The sequence below is a fragment of the Mustela lutreola genome, chromosome 3, assembly GCF_030435805.1.
Source record: "Mustela lutreola isolate mMusLut2 chromosome 3, mMusLut2.pri, whole genome shotgun sequence".
Classification (NCBI taxonomy): domain Eukaryota; kingdom Metazoa; phylum Chordata; class Mammalia; order Carnivora; family Mustelidae; genus Mustela; species Mustela lutreola.
The window spans coordinates 116,281,110-116,306,201 of record NC_081292.1 but is presented as its reverse complement, the minus strand read 5'-3'; the positions used below and the strand labels follow the sequence as shown (position 1 = coordinate 116,306,201).

The 25,092-nt window shown below is 37.1% G+C and overlaps 1 protein-coding gene across 10 annotated transcripts in view; it reads right to left on the bottom strand.

Annotated features, from left to right (window-relative positions):
• The window catches only part of R3HDM1 (R3H domain containing 1), a 204,340-nt gene that overhangs the window by 24,611 nt on the left and 154,637 nt on the right, over nucleotides 1–25,092 (bottom strand). For all 10 annotated transcript variants that reach the window (XM_059166718.1, XM_059166720.1, XM_059166721.1 and 7 more), the window contains one exon: nucleotides 23,586–23,737. In XM_059166718.1, the coding sequence (XP_059022701.1) occupies nucleotides 23,586–23,737 (152 nt within the window). The remainder of the gene's footprint in view (nucleotides 1–23,585; nucleotides 23,738–25,092) is intronic.

The window sequence follows — 25,092 nt, the reverse complement described above, 5'->3', positions numbered from 1 at the left end:
CCCAGTTTAGTGAGGGATAGACTACTCCAGAGAGCTGCAGCCTCCAAAACATGGAGCTTTCTCTCCTTGCTGCACCCAGATGGAGGGCTTTCTTCCAAGGAGGAATGGTATGTCACCTTTCTCATCCTGCTCTCAAGTACCTGTGCTGAAGCTAAGTCCAAAGTGAGTGAGGTCGAGAGGTGGAAACTCCTATTCCCTCAACCTCCATTTGTGGAACTGAGGGTCTACTTCAGGTGTGACATGCTGAGCAAGTTCTGGACCCTGGCCTGATCACTCTTGTCCCAGCTCCTTAAGTGAGGATTCCATGCCAGAAGAGGTAATGTGAGGACCCCTCACTCTCCACCAAATACTCAGCTCATAGGGGAGATAGGGTGTGATTTTTAGAGAAGCCTACAATGTCCATATCTCCATCTCCAGAGCTCTCACTCGGAGATTCTTCTGAGCAGCAAACCTCATAAAACAGATAGGACCTAATTTCCTCCCAAGAGAACTATCTTCAGTTGCAACAGAAAGGGAAAAAGTTCAAGTCTACATGTGTGGTCAAGAACAGCAGAGGTTGTGTAAAGACAACTGGGAGAGTCAGGCTAAACTGTAGGCCTGCTAGTTTGCAGGAAGGCATCAGGTGAAAAAAACAGTTGGAAGGAGTCTTCTTGAGGTCAGAATAAAAATCAAACACTGACCCCAGAAACTTGACCTTCAAAGGAGCCAGATTTTGAAAGGATTACTTTGTAGAGCAATTTATGCACCAGGGCATTTCTAAAAACAATAGAGCAACCAGCTAACAGGTAGTAGAGTTTAACAGTTGGGTGTTTTTTTTTTTTTTTAAAGATTTTATTTATTTATTTGACAGATCACAAGTAGGCAGAGAGGCAGACAGAGAGAGAGGGGCAAGCAGGCTCCCTGCTGAGCAGAGAGCCCGATGCGGGGCTTGATCCCAGAACTGTGGGATCATGACCTGAGCTGAAGACAGAGGCTCTAACCCACTGAGCCACAGAGGCACCTCAACAGCAGGGTGTTCTAAGTGAGAGAGGAACAGAGTCCTACTAAAACAACTGTCATCCTAGAACGACTATGAGAATACCCAAAGCTTTCCTTCCTTGAGGAACATCAGAGGTAGAACTTTGGAGGTGGGGAAATGGGGAGGAAGTTTAAGGAGACTTCACTAAAATGATCCAAATCCAGTAAGTCACTAAACAAATAAAGTAAACAACAGGGGTGCCAAGGTGGCTCAGTTGGTTAAATGTCCGACTCATGATCTTAGGATTGTGAGCTCAAGTCCTGTGTTGGGGTCTATGCTGGGCGTGGAGCCTACTTTAGATTAAAAAAGAAAAAGAAAAGATGAAAAATGTAAACAACATCAGGCACCCAAAGCTGTTACAATATATAATCTAAAATGTGTAACTGAAAAAAAACATGGGACATGCAAAAAATAGCAAAGTATGACTTATACATTAGATAAAAGCAGGGAACAGACAGTTTCTGTGAAAAAGAACAGATTTTTCACATTCATCAGAAAAAGACCATCAAGTAATCATTAGAAAAGAAGCTCACAGAACCAAGGAAACCATGTTTAAGGAAGAAAAAATGGTGACAATATCACATTAAAAAACAGAGAATACTAATAAAGACACAGATATTATAAAAAAGAACCAAATGGAAATTATGGCATTGAAAAACAGATAAAATAAAAAATTCATTAGACGGGCTCAACAATAGATATGAACTGGCAAGAGAAAGAACAAGTGAACTTGGAGACAGATAGATCATGCAAGCTGAAGAACCAAGAGAAGAAAGAACACAGAGAAAAAGGAGCCTCAAAGAAATATGGGACATCATTAAGTATACCAACACATGTATAATGGGATCATCAGAGAGAAGAGAAAGAGAAAAAAAAATTCCAAGAAATAATAGCTGAAAACATCCAAAATTTATTATAAAACAATGACTTACTCATCAGGAACCTCAATGAAATCTAAACAGGATAAATGCAAAAATCTGAAGAGACACCATAATAAAAATGCTGAAAATCAAAGACAAATAGCAAGGAAAAAAATTACTGGTAACTTAGAATGGAATCCTACTAAGATTAATAGCAGACTTTACAGCAGATGGGATCCCGGAAGGTAAGGAGACAGTAGGATAACACATTCAGAGTGGTCAAAGAGAAAAAACTGTCAACCAAGATTCCTATATCCAGCAAAGCTATTCTTTCAAAAATGAAAGGTAAAATAAACTTTCCCAAGTAAATAAAAATATTTACCTTACAGTAAATACTAATTAGAATATACGTAAAATGATAAGTAGTATTGGGATCATGGACTGAATGTTTGCTTTTCCTACATTCATATGTTGAAGCCCTAATTCTAATGTGATGGTATTGGGAGGTGGGGCCTTTGAGAAGTAATTAGAGTTAGATGAGGTCATGTGGCCCTGGTCCAATGGACTTAGTAATCTTTCAAGAGACATTAGTGAATTTTTCACTCTCTCTGCTTGTACATACCGAGGAAAGGTTATGTGAGCACAGAGCAAGAAGGTAGCTGCTGACAGCCCAAGGGGAGAGTCCTTGTCAGACACCAACCCTATTGATACTTTATTCAATCTTGGACTTCTAGTCTCGAGAACAGTGAAAAAATATGTTTTTGTTTTTAAGCCAAGTAGTCTATGGTATTTTGTTATGGCAGCCTACAAGGATGGACACAACCAATATAGGAAATTATGTGATTGTACAAGATAGTAGAAATGCATATTTTACTTCCTTTCTTCTTTTTAAAAAAATTTTATAATTTATTTACTTTTAAAAAGATTTTATTTATTTATCTGACAGACAGAGATCACAAGTAGGCAGAGGCAGGCAGAGAGAGATCCCAGGGCTCAATCCCAGGACCCTGGGATCATGACCTAAGGTGAAGGCAGAGGCTTTAACCCATTGAGCCACCCAGGCGCCCCTACTTCCTTTCTTCTAATTGATTTATAAAGAAACTGTAGAAAAGAATATGTATATAATGTAATGTTGGACCCGCAGCATATAGAAATGTAATATATTTGTCAATAATAGCACAATGGAAATAGGTGGAGCAAAGCTATAGTGGGATAAAGAAATGCCTATAGATGTTAAGGTGATAATTATAATGGGTACTTTTTTCTGTATGACACTACAATTAAACTAGTATAAATAAGAAGTTGATGTGGATATGTTAAGATGTATATGGTAAATCCTAGAAAAATCACTAAAAAATATTCAAAAAAAGTAAAAAAAAGAAACAGTAAAGAAAATGTTACATTATAAAATATTCATTTAATGCAAATGAAAGCAGAAAAAGTAGAAATGAAGAAACAAATGCATGAGAGAGAGAAAGCAAAATGGTAGACATGAGCTAACTACATCAATAACATTAAATATAAATGGATTAAGCAGTTTGGTCAAAATACAGAGACTGTCATAAGAAAAAAATGATTATATACTCTAGGAGACACACAGGAATAAAAGGATGGAAAAAGATGTATCACACAAACAATGACCATGAGAAAGCTTAAGTGATTATATATTAATATCAGATAAGATAGACTTTATCATCTTTTTAAAAGATTATTTATTTGAGAGAGTGAGTGAAAGAGAGAGAGCAGGAGTTGGAAGAGAGAAGCAGACTCCCGGCTGAGCAGGGAGGCTGACATGGGGCTTGATCCCAGGAACCTGATATCATGAACTGAGCTGAAGGCAGATGCCCAACCGTCTGAGCCACCCAGGCTCAGATAAGATAGACTTTTAAAAAAATTTTTTTTTAAAAAGATTTTATTTATGTATTTGACAGAGAGAGATCACAAGCAGGCAGAGAGAGGAGGAAGCAGGCTCCCCACTGAGCAGAGAGCCCAATGTAGGGCTTGATCCCAGAACCCTGGAATCATGACCTGAGCTGAAGGCAGAGGCTTTAACTCACTGAGCCACCCAGGCACCCCAAGATAGACTTTAAAACAAAAGACAGATTGAGAGATAAAGCATTTCGTAATGAAAAAGTATAAGTCATAAATGGAACAGTTATAAACATATCAGCCCCTAATAAAGAGCACCAAAATATATGAAGCAAACATTGACAGAAATGAAGGAAGAAATAGACAATCCATAGTAACAGGTGAGGAATGCAACGGTCCACTTTCAGTAATGGATAAAATAGTAATACAGAAAATTAATAAAGAAATAAAGACTTGGACAACACTAAACCAACCAGACTTAGAAGACATCTACAGAATCCTCTATCTAAGGACAACAGAATACACAATAATTTTAAGTGCACATGGCACATTCTGCAGGACACACCATATGCTAGGCAACAAAACAAACCTCAATAAATTAAAAAAGAGAGAAAAAATACAAAGTATGTTCTCCAACCACAATAGAATGAGGTTAGAAATCAATAGGAAAAGACTGGGGACATAAATAAGTAAAAATTAAACAACACAACCCTACATAACCAATGGATCAAAGAAGAAATCAAAAGGGTAACTAGAAAATACTTTGAGATGTATGACATTGAAGACAGAGGGAAACCCATGGCTGTGAATGCCTATTTGAAGGAAGAAGAATGATCTCAAAGCAATAACCTACATTTTCATCTTAAGACATGAGGGGAAAGGGGAAGAGCAAACCAAACCTAAAGCAAGTGAAAGAAAGTAAATAATAAAGATTGCAATGGAAATAAAATGCAGAAAAGAAAAATAGGAAAAAAACCCCAAATCCCAAATATGGTTCATTGAAAAGACCAACAAAACTGACAAACTTTTTGTAACACTGACCAAGGGAAAAAAAAGAAAACTCAAACTATTAGAATCAGAAACAAAGAGGGGAGATTTCTACTGACTATATAGAAATAAAAAGCATAATAAAGGAACACTATGAAAAACTGTACACCAATAGATTAGATCAAATTCCTAGAAATAGGGGCGCCTGGGTGGCTCAGTGGGTTAAGCCGCTGCCTTCGGCTCAGGTCATGATCTCAGGGTCCTGGGATCGAGTCCCGCATCGGGCTTTCTGCTCAGCAGGGAGCCTGCTTCCTCCTCTCTCTCTGCCTGCCTCTCTGCCTACTTGTGATCTCTCTCTGTCAAATAAATAAATAAAATCTTTAAAAAAAAAAAAAAAAAAATTCCTAGAAATATATAACTACCAAAACGGAATCAAGGAGATATAATCTGAATAGACCTAAAACAAACCAAGAGACTGAAGTAGTAATCAAAAACCAACTGATAAACACAAAAGCTCTCACACAGAAGCCTTCAACAGTGAATTCTATTGAACATTTAAAGAATTAATACTTCCTCATAAAATCTTCTAAAAATAGGAGAACATTTCCCAACTCCTTCTATGAGGCTAGTATTACCCCAAGACTAAAATCAAATAAAAGTATCACAATAAAACAACAGACCAACATTTCCTGTGAATATAGATGAAAAAATTCTTAGTAAACTAAACTAGCATGTCAACCCAGCAACACATGAAAATAATTATATACAAGACAGAGTAGGATTTATCCCAGGAATGCCAGGGCCATTTAGTATCTGAAAATCTATTAATGTAATATATCCTATCAATAGACTAAAATACAAAAATCACATGATCATCTCAATAGGTGCTGAAAATATATTTGACAAAATTTAATACTCTTCCATAACAAATATTCAACAAACTAGGAACAGAATACAATTTTCTCTATATGACTTAGAGTTTCTATAAAAAATCCATAGCCAATATCATAGTTAAGGTGAAAGAATGTGTGCTCTCCTGCTAAAATCATAAACAAAGACGTCTGCTTTCATTACTGTACTCAACACTGTACTGAACTTCTAGACAGAGAAATTAGGCAAGAAAATAAAAGGCATCCAGATTGAAAAAGAAGCAAAACTATTATGTTCCCAGATGACATGATTTTATATATGGAAAAACCTAAAAAATCCTAAAAATAAATTGTATTTCTATACATTTCCAATGACTTATCAAAATAAAATTAAAGCAATTCCATTATAGTATCATTAAAAAATGAAGTACTTTAGGTATAAATTTAAGAAAAGAAACACAAAATTAACTCTGAAAACTCAGGAACACTGGTGAAATAAAAGATCTAAATAACTGGAAAACATCCCATCTTCACAGAATGGAAGACTTCACATAGTTAAGATTCCAATATTCCAAATTAATCTACAGATTCAATGCAATCCCCATCAGAATCCCAGCTGACTTCTTTGTGAAAATTGACAATCTGATTATAAAATTCATATAAAATTGCAAAAGACACATGATAGCCAAAACAATCTTGATAAAAACCAAAGTTGGGAGGACTCACGTATCCCACTTTCTTTCTTTTTCTTTTACTTTTTCTTTCTTTCTTTTTTTTTTTTTTTTAAGATTTTATTTATTTTGTCAGAGAGAGAGAGCGAGCGAGAGTGAGCACAGGCAGACAGAGTGGCAGGCAGAGTCAGAGGGAGAAGCAGGCTCCCCGTGGAGCAAGGAGCCCGATGTGGGACTTGATCCCAGGACGCCGGGATCATGACCTGAGCCGAAGGCAGCTGCCCAACCAACTGAGCCACCCAGGCATCCCACGTATCCCACTTTCAAACTTCATCAATATAGTGTGGCCCTGGCACAGGACAGACATATTGAGCAAGAGAAGAGTATTCAGAAATAAACTCAGACATCTATCAACATCTGACTTTTTTTTTTTTTTAGCGTTTATTTATTTAAGAGAGAGAGCATTCGTGCAAGACAGCAAAGTTGGGGGGTAGGTGTCAAGAGAGAAGGACAAGAAGACTTTCTGCTGAACACAAAGTCCAGCGTTGGGCTAGCTCCCAGGAACCCAGGATCATGACCTGAACCAAAGGCAGATGTGTGACTTACTGAGCCACCCAGGCACTCCAATCATCTGACTTTTGTTAAGGGGTGTTCCCATTCAATGGGAGAACAGTCTTTTCAACAAATGGTGCTGGGGCAACTAGACAGCCATGTGCAAAAGACTGTAGTTAGATCTAGTCCCATACCATATAAAAAAGTTAACTAAAAATGGATCAAAGATTTAAATGTCAGAGCTAAAACTATAAAATTTTTAGAAATATATACTATGAATCTGTGATCTTAGAGTTGGTAATTATTTGATATGACACCAAAAGAATAAGCAACAGTAGAAAAATAGGTAACTTCATCAAAGTTAAATACTTTGTACTTGAAAGGACTACATCAATATAGTGAAAAGACAACCCACAAAATGGGAGAAAATATTTGTAAGTAATATATCTGCTAAGGGACTTTTATCAGAATACAGGGAGAACTTAAACAATTCAATAATAAAAAGACACATAACCCAATCATATTGGGCAAAGGAACTGAACAGACATTTCCCAAGGAAGATATACAAATGGCTAATGAGCACATGAAGAGATATTCAATATCTTAGTCATCAGGGGAATTAATATCAAAAGCACAATGAGACATTACTAGAATGGCTATCATAAACAAGTCCAATAATTAACAAGTATTGGCAAGAATGTGGAGAAATTAAATCACTCATGCATTACTTAAGGGAATTTAAAATGGTATGGCTGCTTTGGAAAAGTCTGGCAGTTCCTCAAATGATTAAACAGAGTCACCATGAGATTCAGTGATTCCATTCCTAGGTATATACCCAAGAGATATGAAAACATACGCCCACACAAAAACTTACAAACTAATGTTTATAGCAGCTGGTGTGGAACCAACCCAAATGTCCTTCAGTTAACAAACGGTTAAGCACAATGTGGTAGATCCATACAATGGAATATATAAAAGTAGTGAACTACTTATTCTGATAACATAGAAGAACCTTGAAAACATTATGCTGTGTGAAAGTAGCTTATCATAAAGGACTACCTATGATTCCATTCATATGAAACGTCTATAATGGAAATCTATGGAGAAAGATTAGTGATTGGGAAATGATGGTGATGATAGTATCAGATGGTGAAAGCTAAAGAGTACAGTTTCTTTCCTTTTTATTTTCATCAGTATATTCACATTAAAACATTTAATTGTGGTGAAACACACATAACTTTCAATTTACCATTTTTAAGTATATAGGTCAGTGCCATTAAGTATATTCACATTCTTGTACAATCATTACCACCACCCATCTCCAGAACTCTTTTTCATCTTGCCAAACTGAAACTGGACCCAGTAAATACCAGTTCGCCACTCCTTCTTTCCCCAGCCCAGGGCAACCACCACTCTACTTTGTATCTATGAATATGACTACTAGGAACCTCATATAAGTGGAATCACATAATACTTGTATTTTTGTGGGGCGCCTGGGTGGCTCAGTGGGTTAAGCCGCTGCCTTCGGCTCAGGTCATGATCTCAGGGTCCTGGGATCGAGTCCCGCATCGGGCTCTCTGCTCAGCAGAGAGCCTGCTTTCCTCTCTCTCTCTTTTTCTCTGCCTGCCTCTCTGCCTACTTGTGCGCTCTCTCTGTCAAATAAATAAAATAAAAATCTTAAAAAAAAAAATACTTGTATTTTTGTAACTGGCTTATTTCATATACCATAAAGTCTTTAAGATTCATCCATGATGTAGCATGTCTGAATTTCCTTCCTTTTAAGACTGAATAATATTCCATAGTATGTGCACCTCGCATTTTTTTTTATCCATTAATCTGCTGACGGACACTTGCTTTTATTTTCCCCCACCACAGGGTTTCTTTTTGAAGAGATGAAAATATTCTAAAATTTACTGTGGTGACAGTTGCACATCAGTGAATATACTAAAAACTACACTTTGAGGAGGTAAACTGTATAGTATGTGATTTTTATCTCAATAATACTGTGCAAACAAATAAGGAAATGGGAGAATGGGCAAAAATGGTATATATATAAAAGGTATTCACAAAGGAGTTCTATCACATGAAGTTGCCCACCAAAAGGCTGATGACTTAAGAAAGCAGTATAGGATGGGGCGCCTGGGTGGCTCAGTGGGTTAAGCCTCTGCCTTCAATGCAGGTCATGATCTCAGGGTGCAGGGATCGAGCCCCACATGGGGCTCTCTGCTCAGCAGGAAGCCTGCTTACCCCCTCTCTCTGCGTGCTGCTCTGCCTACTTGTGATCTCTCTCCCTCTGTCAAATAAATAAATAAAATCTTAAAAAAAAAAAAAAAAGAAAGCAGTATAGGAAATTCAAAACAAAAATGATGGAGTGCCTGGGTGGCTCAGTAGGTTAAGCCTCTGCCTTTGGCTCAGGTCATGATCTCAGAGTCCTGGGATCGAGTCCTGTGTCAGGCTCTCTGCTCAGCAGGGAGCCTGTTTGCTCCTCTCTGCCTACTTGTGATCTCTCTCTCTCTATCAAATAAATAAATAGATTTTAAAAACATTATTGCCATCACTTATTCTGTATGGTTTTGTAAATATGTCTGTTATTTCAAATTATTATTTTTTTGGATGGGAGACAAGGACTGAGTGTATTCTTCTCAAGCAGTAATTAATTCATTTGAAAAGCAAACTCCATAACTGCTACAGTTTTGAGTAGCTACTAAGGATGATATCTTTAAAAAATTATGAACAGTTGGCAAGATGTGCTAGAAGTCATTTGGTTTTCTGCCTTTTTAAACTACCTGATGTCTGAAAGCTTCATGAACTTATAACATTACCTAGTACCCATAGCCATGTTCCCTGAAGATGTAATTAATCAACATAATCCACTTGGGGACTGCAGTAGTCTGGGTATCACATATTTAATTCTTCTGAATTAAAAAGACTAAAGCAGGGGCGCCTGGGTGACTCAGATGGTTAAGCATCTGTCTTTTTAGCTCAGGTCAGGATCCCAGGATTCTGGGATCAAGTCCTGTATCAGGGTCCTTCCTCAGCAGGGACCCTGTTTCTCCCTCTGCCTGTTGTTCCCCCTGCTTGTGCTCTCTCTATCCCTCTGACAAATAAATAAAATCTTAAAAGGAAAAAAAAAAAAAGACTAAAGCAGTTAACATAGAACAGACCCTTTGAAACCTACTGGTCCCAATGTCTCACTTACCATGTGTGGCAATGAAGCAAGTTTCATTACAGTTTTTTTTTTTTTTTAAAGTAGGCTTCATGCCCAACATGGCGCTTAAATTTACAACCCTGAGATTAAGAGTTGTGCACTCTAGGGCGCCTGAGTGGCTCAGTGGGTTAAGCTGCTGCCTTCGGCTCAGGTCATGATCTCAGGGTCCTGGGATCCAGTCCCACATCGGGCTCTCTGCTCAGTGGGGAGCCTGCTTTCTCCTCTCTCTCTCTCTCTGCCTGCCTCTCCATCTACTTGTGATTTCTGTCAAATAAATAAAATCTTAAAAAAAAAAAAAAAGAGTTGTGCACTCTAGCGACTGAGCCACCCTGGTGTGCCTCTATAAATTTAAGCTGAAATTCATCAGTCTAGCAGAAAAATAGAAAATTAATAGTTTGTTCAAAAGCCAGAGTGCCTGGGTGGTACAGTTGGTCTGGCTCTTGGTTTTGGCTTAAGTCATGAACTTAGGGTCCTGAGCTAGAGCTTGTGTCAGGCTCGATGCTCACTGTGGAGTCTGCTTGAGATTCTCTCTCCATCCCTCTCTGGCCCTCCCACTCATGCTCTTTCTCTCTAAACAAAACAAAACAAAACAAAACAACCCAAACTATTCAGGGGCATCTGGGTGGCTCAGCTGGTTAAGCTTCTGCCTTTGGTCAGGTCATGATCCTGGAGTCCAGGAATCCCAGGCTCAGGCCCCACGTCCGGCTCTCTGCTCAGTCTATTTCTCCCTCTGCCCCTCACCCTGCTTGTGCTATAATATAATAAATTTATTTATTTGACAAGTAGGCAGAGCAGCAGGTGGGGGTGGGGGGAAGCAGGTTCCCCGCTGAGCAGAGAGCCCAATGTGGGGCTCAATCCCAGGACCCTGGGATCATGACCTGAGCCAAAGGCAGAGGCTTTAACCACTGAGCCACACAGGCGCCCCTCAAATAAATAATATCTTTAAAAAAGTTCATCTTCAAAATGATTCTGTAGGGGCGCCTGGGTGGCTCAGTGGATTAAGCCGCTGCCTTCGGCTCAGGTCATGATCTCAGTGTCCTGGGATCGAGCCCCGCATCGGGCTCTTTGCTCAGCGGGAGCCTGCTTCCTCCTCTCTCTCTGCCTGACTCTCCACCTACTTGTGATCTTTCTCTCTGTCAAATAAATTAATAAAATCTTTAAAAAAAAAAAAAAACAAAATGATTCTGTAGAAGGTTTTAAAATCAATTATTGTGGGTCTACTTCTATGTCTCTGTTAAATGCTCTGCAGTATTTACTTATGTTTCCTTAAAAATACTCAATTTTAAAGATTTCTTAGTTTTGCAGCTTTTCCCTTCATTTTCTTTTTTTATATTTTTTGTTAAAGATTTATTTAACAATAAATATATGTGTGTGTATATATATATAAAATAAAATAAAATAAAATAAAATAATGTAAAATATAAAATAATATTAGAGGGGACACCTACTATATGCCAGGCCACTGGAAATGTGGCAAAGAGAGCCATTCAAAATCTTGGGCTGTGCAGAATGTCACTGTGGATATTTAGAAGTAATTTGGAAAAACTTAGAATGTACATGGTGAAGAAAGTGGTAAAAATCTAATGATTCAAAAAGTAGGCAGGGAAGACTAAGAGATTTTCTTTTCCCCTAATGTTTAAAAAATACACTTTTTAATCTGCATTTTTCCTTTATATCTTTCAAAAAACTAGTATCTATTTTTGAATAAATACCCTGGATCCTTCATAAACAAGTGGGTCTCCAAGCCACTACACACTGTCTGGAGGGTTGCAAATGACCTCTTCTTCTTACATCCAATGTCTTTTCCTCTTAATGGTTTTCATGCTCCCCAGCAACACCTGACTGTTAATCTTTGAAATCTCCTTGTATGTTGGCTTCTCCTTCCCTCTTTTCTTTTGTGATCAGCCTTCATTTCAGACCATTTCTTATTGATCTTTTTTGCTGGCTACTAATCATCTACTATAGGTACTGGCCAACTATGACCACTGGGCCAATTATGACCCAATGTCTGCTTCTGACTAGCCCACATGCCAAGAATGGTTTTTACTGATAAACACCTGCAAATAATTTGATGACAGAGAACACTCACTTGAGCACCAATTAAATGAAATGTTATCTCCCTTAATAGTATTACCTTAAGTAATACTATTTTCATTAGTAGGTCTGTGTTAAAAAAAAACTGTGCTCAATTATTGCTATATTTTGAATTTTGTCAATAAAATTTCTTTAGAATTTATTTAGAATTTATTGATTTAAAATATTTATTTATTAGAGAGAGAGAGAGAGCATACAAGCATGTGAACAGGGAGAGGGAGACAGGCAGACTCCTGCTAAGTGGGGAGCCTGACATAGGGCTTGATCTCAGGACCTTGAGATCATGACCTGAGCCAAAATCAAATATAGGATGCTCAACCTACTGAACTACCCAGGTGCCCCTGGAAATCTACTTTCCCTTTCATTACATAAATTTCTAAAATAGTATCCACAATTTCATATTCTTGCCTTTGAAACCTAAAGTATTTCCTTTCTGGACTGTTACAGAAAGTCTGTTGACCCTACATCTAGTATTTTTAAGTAAAAAATATCCAAATAATAATTACACTTATCTCCAACCCTAGCATTCTATTGTTGTTGTTAGTGAAACATTTTCCACCAAGATATTTGAATTTTTTCTTTAATCCTTTTTTAAAAATATTTTTATTTATTTATTTGACAGACAGAGATCACAAGTAGGCAGAGAGAGAGGAAGGGAAGCAGGCTCCCTGCTGAGCAGAGAGCCCTATGTGGGGCTCGATCCCAGCACTCTGGGATCATGACCTGAGCCGAAGGCAGAGGCTTTAACCCACTGAGCCACCCAGGGGCCCCTAATCCTCACTTATAATATCACCAAATATTTGTATCTTCTTTCAAAGGGTCACCTAAATGTATCCCCTTCCTACTGCGACCACCACAAGCACGGATCTTGCTACTTGATGCTTGTGGTCTCTGCTCAATTCAAATGTGTCTCCGTGATTGCTACTGAGCCAATAAAAAAAAAACCCAAACAAACAAAAACACGTTATCACATCAATTCCATGCTTCAGAAACCACATTTTTTGCTATTATTAGATGTCTAAAACAAATTCCTTGGCCTAACCTCTTACAAGCTGGTTTCTCTCCATCCTAACCTAAAAGGAGAAATTAAAATATTCTGTGGAAAGATGTTCAAAAGTAACATTTAATGAAAAAAAGCAAGCTGAAGAATAAATCATTTCTATAAATAAATATACGTATGCAAAAAATTTCACAGTAGCAACAAAAATATTCCTAATCTCTCTACCTTAAAAACAAAAACAGTGATGCTCTTTTTCCAAACCACAGCTATTTTACATATCTACTTAAAAGTAGTAAAAGTATTAGAAAGGTACATACCAAAGCCTAAATTGTGATTATTTTGGTGAACAGTAATTGCTTTGCACAAAGGGCAATGGATAAGGCAGAATTTTAAAAATTCTACTCCATGTATTTTTATGTGGTTTAATTTTTAAATTAAACTGAGCTGATGAATAATACAATTAAAAATACAGAAATATGCAGAAACATTTAGTTCCTAGTAAAGTTTACATATTATGTGTGCACTGAGATGACTTGAGAAGTGCACCAAAAAAATTTTTAAAAAGATTTTATTTATTGGGACGCCTGGGTGGCTCAGTTGGTTAAGCAGCTGCCTTCGGCTCAGGTCATGATTCCAGCGTCCTGGGTCCCACATCGGGCTCCTTGCTCAGCAGGGAGCCTGCTTCTCCCTCTGCCTCTGCCTGCCATTCTGTCTGCCTGTGCTCGCTCTCTCCCCCCCCCTCTCTGATAAATAAATAAAATCTTTAAAAAAAAAAAGATTTTATTTATTTATTTGAGAGAGCAAGCACATGAAGGCGTGGGGTGGGCAGAAGGAGAAAAGTAATCTCCCCACCGAGCAGGGAGCCCAATGCAGGGCTCCATCTTAGGACCCCAGAGGTCCTGACCCAAGATGAAGGCAGACACTCAACAAACTGAGCCACGCAGGTGCCCCCACATCAAAATTTAACAGTAATTATTTCTGTGTAGTGAGGCTGTAGTCAATTTCCTTTTTTACACTTTGTAATTCTATATTTTCAAATTCTCTACAATGACTATGTATCATATATCATGAGAAATAGGGAAAAGACTGTTTTAAAGACAAAATACAGATGTAGGAGAAATATTTTCTGTTGTTGACAGACACCCACTGAGTGAATGAGGGAGGGCCAAAAGTATGGTCAGTTTACTTATGTATAAAATGATGAGATTTTTACATGAAAGGTCACTGCTCCCCGCAATTCTTTAAATACTATTATTTTAATCTAAAATATTACGAATATCAGTCATCTTGGTGAATGCATAAAAAATGAAATAGCTATAGCACCCTTTTTCCTTCCTATTTAACATTGTTTTCGTCGGTAAAAATTTACTAATGAATTTGCTGATAAATTCATGCCTACAAAAATAGTAAGATTTTATATTCAGTGAAGAGAGAATGAATGTTATGGAAAGGCAATGTTTTAGCTCCAAAAGTCATTTTATTTTTTGATTTTTTAAAAGATTTTATTTATTTATTTGATAGAGATGACAAGTAGGCAGAGAGGTAGGCAGAGAGAGAGAGAGGGGGAAGCAGGCTCACTGCTGAGCAGAGAGCCTGATGTGGAGCTCCATCCCAGGACCCTGAGATCATGACCTGAGCCAAAGGTAGAGGCTTAACCCACTGAGCTACCCAGGCACCCCTAAAAGTCATTTTCTTATTACATTTTATTTCTCTAGGCTACATAACACAGTATACATAACTTCCTTGTTAATAACAACAAAAACAAAACTTCACCAAAAGATATGGGTCAGACTGATTCTTTGTTATTGACAATTATTTTAAAGGATGGCTGAGGCAAATGAAGAAATTAAAATGCAAAACCAGAAGTTTAGAAGAAATAAAATGAATTCAAGACAGGTTCCAGAAGTAGGACAAAGGGGATACCATACGAATAGTAGAATATAAAAATGGGGAAAAACATACTGTGGGGAGGAAAAAGGGAAAAGACTTAAAAGTAGGTTTTCTTTTTCATCATCTCATAAAGATACTGTGAAGCATTTTTTAGCAAGTACTGAAAAATAGAGGTTACAGTCTCTTCAAAGTTTCTCTTCGTGTATGCTAGCCCTTTGAGATGACAGATCAAAAACAAAGGTATATATTCTCCTTTTGAGTTTCAAGATAAAAATGAGAAATGAAAGGTAAAGCAGGAGGAAAAAAGCCACCAAAAATGAGGGCATTCTGAAGATTTATCTAACTAGCTTGCCACTTTTGAAGACACTGTAGGAATGGAGCTAATTTTCTCTCTATACCAAAAACTGAAGAGAAATCCCACGATTAGTTGTAAAACTAGTTTCTCTGACCACTATATGGCTTGCTTGGCTTGCTGAAGTGGCAAGACCTGTAAGGTGTATCAGGCTATGCCAAAACTTCACAGTATACATAACAACACAATCTAATCTGAACACAAAGTCTCCTCAGTGATAACTCAAAGGCTGAGCTGAAAGCAAAAATAGTAATTCAAATTCTATTTTTCTGCATAAGGAGCTGCAAAAAAAATAAAAAGAGAGAGAGAGAGAGAGAGAGAGAGAGAGAGAAGGAGGTTGCTAAGCAACTCAAGCTAAGGAAGACATTAGTCAAAACAAAGTCTCATTTAATGTTTTTGCAGAAATCTTATCTCTTCTTATAATCTGGTAATGGAATGACGTTCATTACAGTCTATTTAGTAAAAACATAAAGAATGTTTGGATGAGGACCCTGTGAGCTCAGAATTTAATATCACTTTACATCTAAAACTGAGTATACTTGTTGGTATGAGGAAATTTACACGGTTTTAATCTTCAAATATTGGGTCTTGGATGAACGTTTGCAAATAAACAGTGACAGACATAACTTTCTTGCAAATGTGTAAAATATTACTGAGTTGTGGCTACATACGGCTCAAGTCTATGGTTAGAGAGGAGAAGGGCTGGTTAGGTGCAGGTGAATGGGTCTTAACTCTTGTTGCCTGAAGAATCACCCAGAGGACTTCAAAAAATAATTATGTTCAGGCTTAAGATCATCAGGCCCATGCCAGGGAAAGGGTAATGTGGAGAACTAGGGGTTATGACCAGTATTTTTAAAGAGCCCTATAAGTGGGGCGCCTGGGTGGCTCAGTGGGTTAAGCCGCTGCCTTCGGCTCAGGTCATGATCTCAGGGTCCTGGGATCGAGCCCCACATCGGGCTCTCTGCTCAGCAGGAAGCCTGCTTCCCTCTCTCTCTCTCTGCCTGCCTCTCTGCCTACTTGTGATCTCTGTCAAATAAATAAATAAAATCTTTAAAAAAAAAAAAAATAAAGAGCCCTATAAGTGATTCTAGGACGTGATAAGATTAGGAATCATTGGTAGATATGTTAACAAGGTAGGGTGCTAGAAATCAGGGTCAAAGAGTTTATGCCTTCAGGTTAAATTCTATGGTTAACCTTTTCCATGTTTCATAGTCTATATGTAAAATATAAACAAACACACATTCTTCTCAGAGAACACTCTGAGGACAAGCTTCTAGGCAAGTAAAACGTTTACACAAGAAAAAACTTTGGAAGAAAGGTTTTATCTGCATTTATAAGCTTTTTGTAATAGAAACACCATTTTAGAGGAAATGAAACTGAAGATGAAGAAATGTTGACCACGTAGGGCTCAAATGATAATATGGTTATATAACATTTGGTTAGCAAAATGCTTAATATCTATAAATACTTTGTTAATACTCTCAAATTATCTCTTCCTTTTTTTTTCTTTTAAAGATTTTGTTTATTTATTTGAGAGACAGAGAGCATGCATGAGCAGTGGGGAGGGGCAGAGAGAGAGGGAGAAGCGGACTCTGACGTGGGGCTCTATCCCAGGATTCTGGGATCATGACGTGAACCCCAGGCAGAAACTAATCGACTGAGCCACCGAAGTGCCCCAAATGATCTCTTCCTTATATGCATTTTGTACGAATTTCTTTTTCCTTATGTATAAATTTAACTTTCCATAAAAAACTACAGCTCCCTAAGGACAAGGATTATGTCCTATCTTTCTTCCATTATCTAAATATATTTTATAGTCTTTACTTGACCGTCATGCTTTACTAAGATTAAGTAGGCTTTAGCAGTAGTAATGATTAAAACTCAGTAACAATACAAATTCTATATTACTATTGCATTCTGCATGTCTTATAATGTCTAACATTGTATTAGGCTTAAGACTCAGTTGGTTCTTGTTACTCCAGACAATTATGTTGTGAAAGTCATACGAACACTGAATTAGCAAATACCGGGCCATTGTCCCTGAAGGAAATACAGGGTTAGGTTACTGAGAGTCTCTGGTCACAATATCCTTATCAACTGTCCAATACATAACCTGTTTTTGTGTTGTTTCTGTTTAAAGACATTTTATTTAAAATAGCTTTCTTACAATAACTAATTACATGCAATATTTCTTATTAATGAAACATTATTTGAGAAGGCTTTAACATTTTCCTGACCCAGAGTTATCTGTGACCATAAATCTCTTTGGCTTTTGGCCTCAGAACAATGCTGTCACTGTGCTTTTTTTTATTGGTTGTCATCCTAGAAATCCAAAAATTTTTCTGCTTTTCCATCCTTTCCATAGCTTGATCACACACTTTAGATGTTACTTTAGCATTTTCTGGAGTGATCTCACCTACAGATTGGTGAATTTCTTTTTCCTTTTTCTGAATATGCCGCATTGTTGATTCTTTAACATTGATCTGATGGTCAACAATATAATTAATGCCAGAACATACATATTTCCTCCATCAGACAGATCACATAGCCTTCTTCTGATTAGGAAGACTAGAACTTCAGTACTATGCTTGGAGGCAATTTTAAGCAGTAAAATCACCAAATAATAGCACAAAAATGCCAAAACTGTGACACTAGGCTGAAAAGAATATTCACAGTATGAGAACTAAAGTAAGGAGGAAGAGGGTCAACCTGTTTGACCTCAGCTGAGAATGTGTTCATTGGGTGACTGAAATTTTTCACTGTTCTGTGCATATCCACAATGACTGAAAAAGCCTGTAAATATCCACTTTGGAATTACAAATAAATTGTAGGGAACATGAAAATTTGCAAATACAAATCCGCAGTGTCATCAACTTCACATATTTCTCTTTATGTGAGTTACTCTGAAGAGAGAATATATTTTTTCTTTCCTCAGCTTAGTGTTTTAGCAAAAATACAGGTTTCCAATTCAGTGAAGTAAACAGAGACAAATTTTTTAAAATTTACGAAATGTAGTGTCCTTTAAGAAGTCTTGGCTTGGCATACTAGAAAAGAAAAAATACGTAAATTCTGTTCACACAGAAAACACAATACACAAAACAAATGAACATTTTACTATATTTAGTCTACATGGGAATAACACGTAAAAATACTTTCTGTTTTAAGGACAGACTAATGATATTCTATGGTTTCTTCCAGCTTTCTTACTGCTTTTCAGGAAAGTGCACAGCCACCATGATGTTGGGGAAGAGAGCTTGGAACCAGGTAAGCAGTAAAGGCATGGAACTATTAAAATAATTCACAGAAAAAAAAAATCATAAATTCCTCAATCTTTTTTTTTAAATCAATCTTTTTTCAAAGTAGAGCCCTCCAACATCTGACTCACAGTGTTTCTTTTAAAAACTTAGTTCTGGTAACTGCATTGCAGATTTAAAGCACTTATACTGACAATAATGACAATGAAAGATCCTAAGTTTAGAAAGTAAATGAAGATATTTCCAACATGCTTCAAATTTCTGTGGGGGCACAATAATTACATTGTAATTACCAAAGCTCAGGATTATGGCTCTGAATCAGCAATAAAAAGTTTAGCTATTTTTATTGTCCTCTACTTAAGAACACAGGCAAGTATATATACTAGAATAATTTCCACACACAAAGTCCTACACATGGAATTCCTCACACCAGTCCTATGAGGTACTCATATTTTACAAAGGAGAAAACCAAAGTGCAAAAAGACTAACCTGCCTAAAGTAACAAAGGCTTCTTGAAGTCAGGTTTTGTTTGATTCCAAATCTCATTTTCTTTCTAACCATATCATGCCCCCCCATCAATGACTAAAGGCACAAGATTCAGTTTTTTAAAAAAGCAGCTAAGTTAGACCATCTCAAAACCTGATATCAAAGCGGTTAGATTCCATGATGAAAAGCCTCAAGGAATAACGCATACACTTGGGCTCTTGAGAAAATGGCAGAGGTTACAAGCACAGTGTCGTAAAATAAACAAACAAATGAAGTTACAGGAAAAAAATCTGTATCATTTGTAGATACAAATTAAATTCTTTCATATTTCAAATGTGATATGGTTGTGTATTTAAAAAACCCAAACTATAGACATTTCATATTTTAAAAATTATTTATAAATTCCATTTTGTGTCTGTGTTAATCAATCTTAATTGTGTCTCTATACCCATTATCCATGTTAGCATATGATTAGGTACAAGGAGGAAAGTGAGAAAGGATATAAACCAGGACAGAAACATGGGTTACCCAGGATGTGTGTATATGGGGAATAATTTCATTGAAAGGGTTGGGGGAGAGAAATACGTTATAGCAACAGAAAACTGCTTGTGTGACATGATTTCATTTACGCAAAATTATGTTTGTGAAGAAATGAGGAAAAAAGCCACACATAAGACAAGAATGTCTTAGACTAAATTTTACTAATCTGATAGTCACAATACACTATTGAAGAAAAATTGCAAGATAATGTCTATTTCATTAGAATCCACCACTTAATTTCAATATACATGTATTCTATATGTGTATATGTTTGTTTGGTCAGGAGACTAATGTGACAGAATGCACACACTAGCATGGGAACACTGTTTACTGGAGGTAAGCACAGAATGGGGCATGATGATTAACTTTGTTTTTACACATCTTTGTACTGACTGTTTAACTTGTGTCAATAGCATAATTTATTTTGTAGTAAAAAAATTAATGAAAAATTTTAAAAGTACATAAAGGTTACCAAAACAAAATATTACTAAGGCCAGTAATTATACATAAACAAGAATGAAGAACATATCTGTATCAATCCATATTTGTAAATTGGCCTTTACCATTAAGGAAGTATGTTCATTCAGTATGCATTTACCAAGTTTCTATCCTGGGCTGGGCCCTGCTCTAGATGCTGGAATATTCAGACAAATCTCTGCTCTGCATGTAAACACAGTGGAATATGTATGATTAAATATAATTTATATAAGCTAGTAAATCTAGATTTATAAGGGAATGGTCTCTACAGTATTGGCCCTTGCACAGTAATGATCTGGTTAATAAGTGCCAAGAGTTGATTTTTAAGTCGGAAATGTGAAATATTATGGCAATTTGCTTATTAAATATTGCCCAGAATCAGAAACAAAATTTTCTGGAAAGAATGCTGTTATATTTTGAAAAATAACATTAGTTACAAATGTTTTTCACCCAAAGGTATCCTTAATTAATTCTGTATGACTTGTATTCCTATCTAATAACTAACATAAAAGGTACCAGAATACAAGACTGACAGGATACACATTTTTGATTTATGTGCAACTCATTCCATTTCTCACACTGGTAATCCATAGTTAGAAGAGATTAATGCTAATTTGTTACACAGTAATAATCACTACCATCAAGTAACAGCTAGCTTATTTCAAATTTCTTTAATTCTCTTAGGTTATAGCCCTAACCTGTGAATAATTCCCAAAACTTTTTCTCAAGATTCAAGCTGGAGAGGAACTTCACTTCTCTTTTAATTGCTGGGCTTCCAAGCTATTCCTCTGGCCAAGGCTAGCTCAGCAAGTTTTTGTTTTCTTGCAGAAGCAGTCCCAGGAACTAAAAGTTGGTATGGTTCTTTTCAAAGTGTAGTTATTAGCATCTACTTGACAGCTTTTATTATTTTAATTTTTATTTAGTTTTTTAAAAAGATCTTCTTTATTTGTCAGAGAAAGAGAGAGCAAAGGCAGAGGAAGAGCTGGCAGAGGCAGAAGCAGCTCCCTGCTGAGCAAGGAGCCCAATGTAGGACTCAATCCCAGGACCCTAGGATCATGACCTGAGCTGAAGGCAGACACTTTAACCAAATGAGCCACCCAGGTGTCCACACTTGACAGTTTTTAGCGCCTGCTGTCATATTTAAAGTTGAACGTGGGGGACAGTACAAAGCTGTGCTTTCATCTCTACACATACTCCTGGGGTCACCTCTCTTGCAAATCGAGGAGACAAGATTGCTTCTATTTCAAGGTATTGATAAATATAACAAACACAGGGAAATTTAAAGTCTAAGTCATTTTATATAGGTCCTTTAAGGCCTGATCTTCCTTCAAGAATTCAAGCTTATTGAATGTCTACCCAGCATGTAGGTCTACACAAGTTAACTTATAAAAGCAGGTGTTTTTTTATCTCGAACAAGTCACTGTATTAATACCAACTTCCCTTAGCCTCCGTTCTACACTGGAATGATTTCTTTGGTAATTTTCTCTCAGGTAAAAGGTTATACTTTGGTTCAAAAAGTAGATAACCCATCCATTTTCTGTTTCTTCTTCTTTTATATATATATATATATATATATATATATATATATATATATATATATAATTTATTTATTTGACAGACAGAGATCACAAGCAGGCAGAGAGGCAGGCAGAGAGAGAGGAGGAAGCAGGCTCCCTGCTGAGCAGAGAGCCCGATGTGGGGCTCGATCCCAGGACTCTGAGATCATGACCCGAGCCGAAGGCAGCGGCTTAACCCACTGAACCACCCAGGCGCCCCAACCCATCCATTTTCAAACTGTCCATTTCACCTGCTTTAGCACAGAATTCTGCTTTTGATAGCTCTGAACCTGAACTGGCAATACAAATCCCAAATTTACAGAAATTGGGAAAAGAGGCTCAGATTGGGAGTATCTTCTTATTTAGAAATTTTAAACTTCAACAACAAATGGGAAATTTGACACAATACACATTTCTATTTTCATTGTGTATTTCCTCTACCGCTAAAGAGCTGGGGCTCATTAGAATATAAAACTCCAAAGTTGCCTATGATTCACAACTAACTCACTGTTTAAAAAGCCTGCACATTTCAATCTGTGACAGCCACAGAGGTGGAAAGGACAAGGAAGTATGTGAGTCATGTGTGCGTGTGACAACAAATAAGATGAGAACCAAGACTGAGGAAATATGTGAGTTCTTGTGTGTGTGTGTGTGTGTGTGTGTGTGAGATAACAAACAAGAGCCAAGTTTCCATTCTCCCAAGTAGATTCAATGAAGCACGTCTGTCAATCCCTTTCTCACCTCTAAATACCATTATCTGTAACCATAACCAGTGACAACCTCTTATCAGCAATTGGAACACAGGTTTTCCTTCTTAAAAAGAGCACTGCTGTCCCTCTGGCGACCTCACAGGGATGTCATGAAATAAAAGACTACAGTACTTTTCTTTCTTTCTTTCTCCTTCCCTTCCTCTTTTTTTTTTTTTTTTTTTCCAAGATTTTATTTATTTGACAGAGAGAGAGAGAACAGAGGGAAAGTGAGAGGGAGCAGACTCCCTACTGAGCAGAGAGCCCAAGGTGGGGCTGGATCCCAGAACACTGAGATCATGACCTGAGCTGACTGAGCCCCTGTAATACTTTCTGAATAACTGACTAAAGTTATCCAATTCAAAGGACGATTACTCTATATCACATTCAGCTTATCAGAAGAGCTTCTGCTCCTCCAGTTTGAAGTAGCTAAAGTAGTAGCTTCATGACTTGCTTTTATATAGAGCCACTACTATCTTTGCTTCTCCTAAATGCCCCCCCACTCCCGCGGCTTCCTCTTAATGATGGAAAATGAGCTCTCTAGAGCCTGAAAATTTTCAGAAAGAAATTCTGTTGCTGAGGTTATATACAAGAAGTACCTTCTTCCCCAACTCCTACAAAAGTCTTAAATAGTAAATGCTCCAACTCCAGGGTCTATGGCCAACTACTATTCCATCTGGCTAAGGGAAGAATGGCCTACTTTTAGGCACCTGAGAGAAGATGTGACCCTCCTTTAGGTTACATATGAAATGTTTGGCTTATCTTTTTTTTTTTTTTTTTTTTTTTTTTTTTTAAAGATTTATTTATTTATTTGACAGGCGGAGATCACAGAGAAGCAAGCAGAGAGAGAAGGAAGCAGGCTCCCTGCTGAGCAGAGAGCCCAATGTGGGGCTTGATCCCAGGACCCTGGGATCATGACCTGAGCTGAAGGCAGAGGCTTTAACCCGCTGAGCCGCCCAGGCGCCCCTGTTTGGCTTATCTTGATTTTGTTAGAAAATCTATGAGAAAAGGAGACTCTATCCCACTTTCTCAATTCTATATTATACTAGATAATGATTTCAGGTCATGCTCCTTAGTCAATTTTAAAATTAGTAACAGATCATAATCCTGATAAACAATTAGCAGCTATAGGATTAGGTTTCTTAGTTGTACTCACCTTAAATTATTTTGTTGGCCAGGTGGAATGACACTATAGTAAACTGGCATTCCTGTTGTGGGCATAGATCCTTGATTAGACTGATTAGGGAACATAACAGGCTGTTGATAAGTCTGATGGGCAATTCCTTGAGAAGTTTGAGGCAGTGAAACCTAAAATTTGAAAGACAATTTAAAGGGAAAAAGATTCTTCAAAACCTTGCAAATGATAATGTCTCTTGCCTCCATAAACACTTCTAGTATCAACATTTAGAAATAAGCTCAAGTGCCAATAGTCATGATAAGTTAGCCACAGTACCACCACTTTATTTATGTTCCTTTCAGCCAGCTTTAGCTTTTGGCTAGCATTTAGCAACTGTACAGTAGGCTAGATGCATTAGATTATAAAAATAAGATGTGACTTACATCTTTAAGTAAAAGTTGTTTTAAAAAATAAGTGGTTTCCAAATAAGCATGATCATTTGATGTGGAAGAGTAGATAATACAGTACATCTCAGACAGAGCTAAATAAAACTTAGGTAGGGCAGCAGTGAGATACACTGGATCAGAAAGACTGAGTTTTGGAGTTTAAGATATCTAGATGTGAGACTGGCTTTATCCTTTAGCTTTCTATGAAACATTAGGCAAATGACTTAACTATTTTGAGGTCCAACAACTCCTTATGTGAAAAAATGAGATGCTATCCCCATCTCATGGGAGGCATTATCTCCACTGTAATCTCTGCTTGTAGGATCTTGCAGAGTAGACATCTGGTGAACAGCGGATCTTTCAGTTCTGTTTTCTATATTATCTACATAGAACCCGCATGAACAGAATGGATTTTTCAGGTCTCTGGTTTCTAAAATAGAAACCACAGACACAATGGACTCCTCTGTTGTTGTTTTTACTATTGCAATGGGTTCTTAATTTATAAATGAGTTATAACATTACAGGTGGATTATACTGATTTTGGTAAGTAAGGCCAATACAAAAGCTTCTGATGGTTATGATGATGATGATGTTAGCAACTGTAGTAGCAATAACAGATGATACTGATGATAATGCAAATTAACATTACTATTTATTTATCACCATGCATCAGGTTCTGTTCTAATAACTTTATGCATGTTATAATATTAAGTCTTCCTAATAACTATAAGAAGGTACTTTTATCATCCCTATTTTATAGATGGGGAAAACTGAGGTTAAGTAACTTGTCCAAGGTTGTATGGCTAGTAAGCAGGGAAGTTAAGATTTGAAACTATACCTTCTGGTTCCAGAGCTTCAGCTCTTTAACCATTTCATTATTCTCTATACCTGGCTTCCATGATTTAGAAGGTGATTAACTTCTAATAAGTATTGTTTCTGAAATGCAAACTAGTCTTTTCAAAACACACAGTAATCCCTTAATTACTTTCAATTTGGCTCAGTTATTGCAAAGAGGAAGTTATTCATTTGATGTATCCAACTCTGTATAACATAATATATATCAGTCTTTTGTGCCTACTGTGGGAGTGTAACATTCTAAG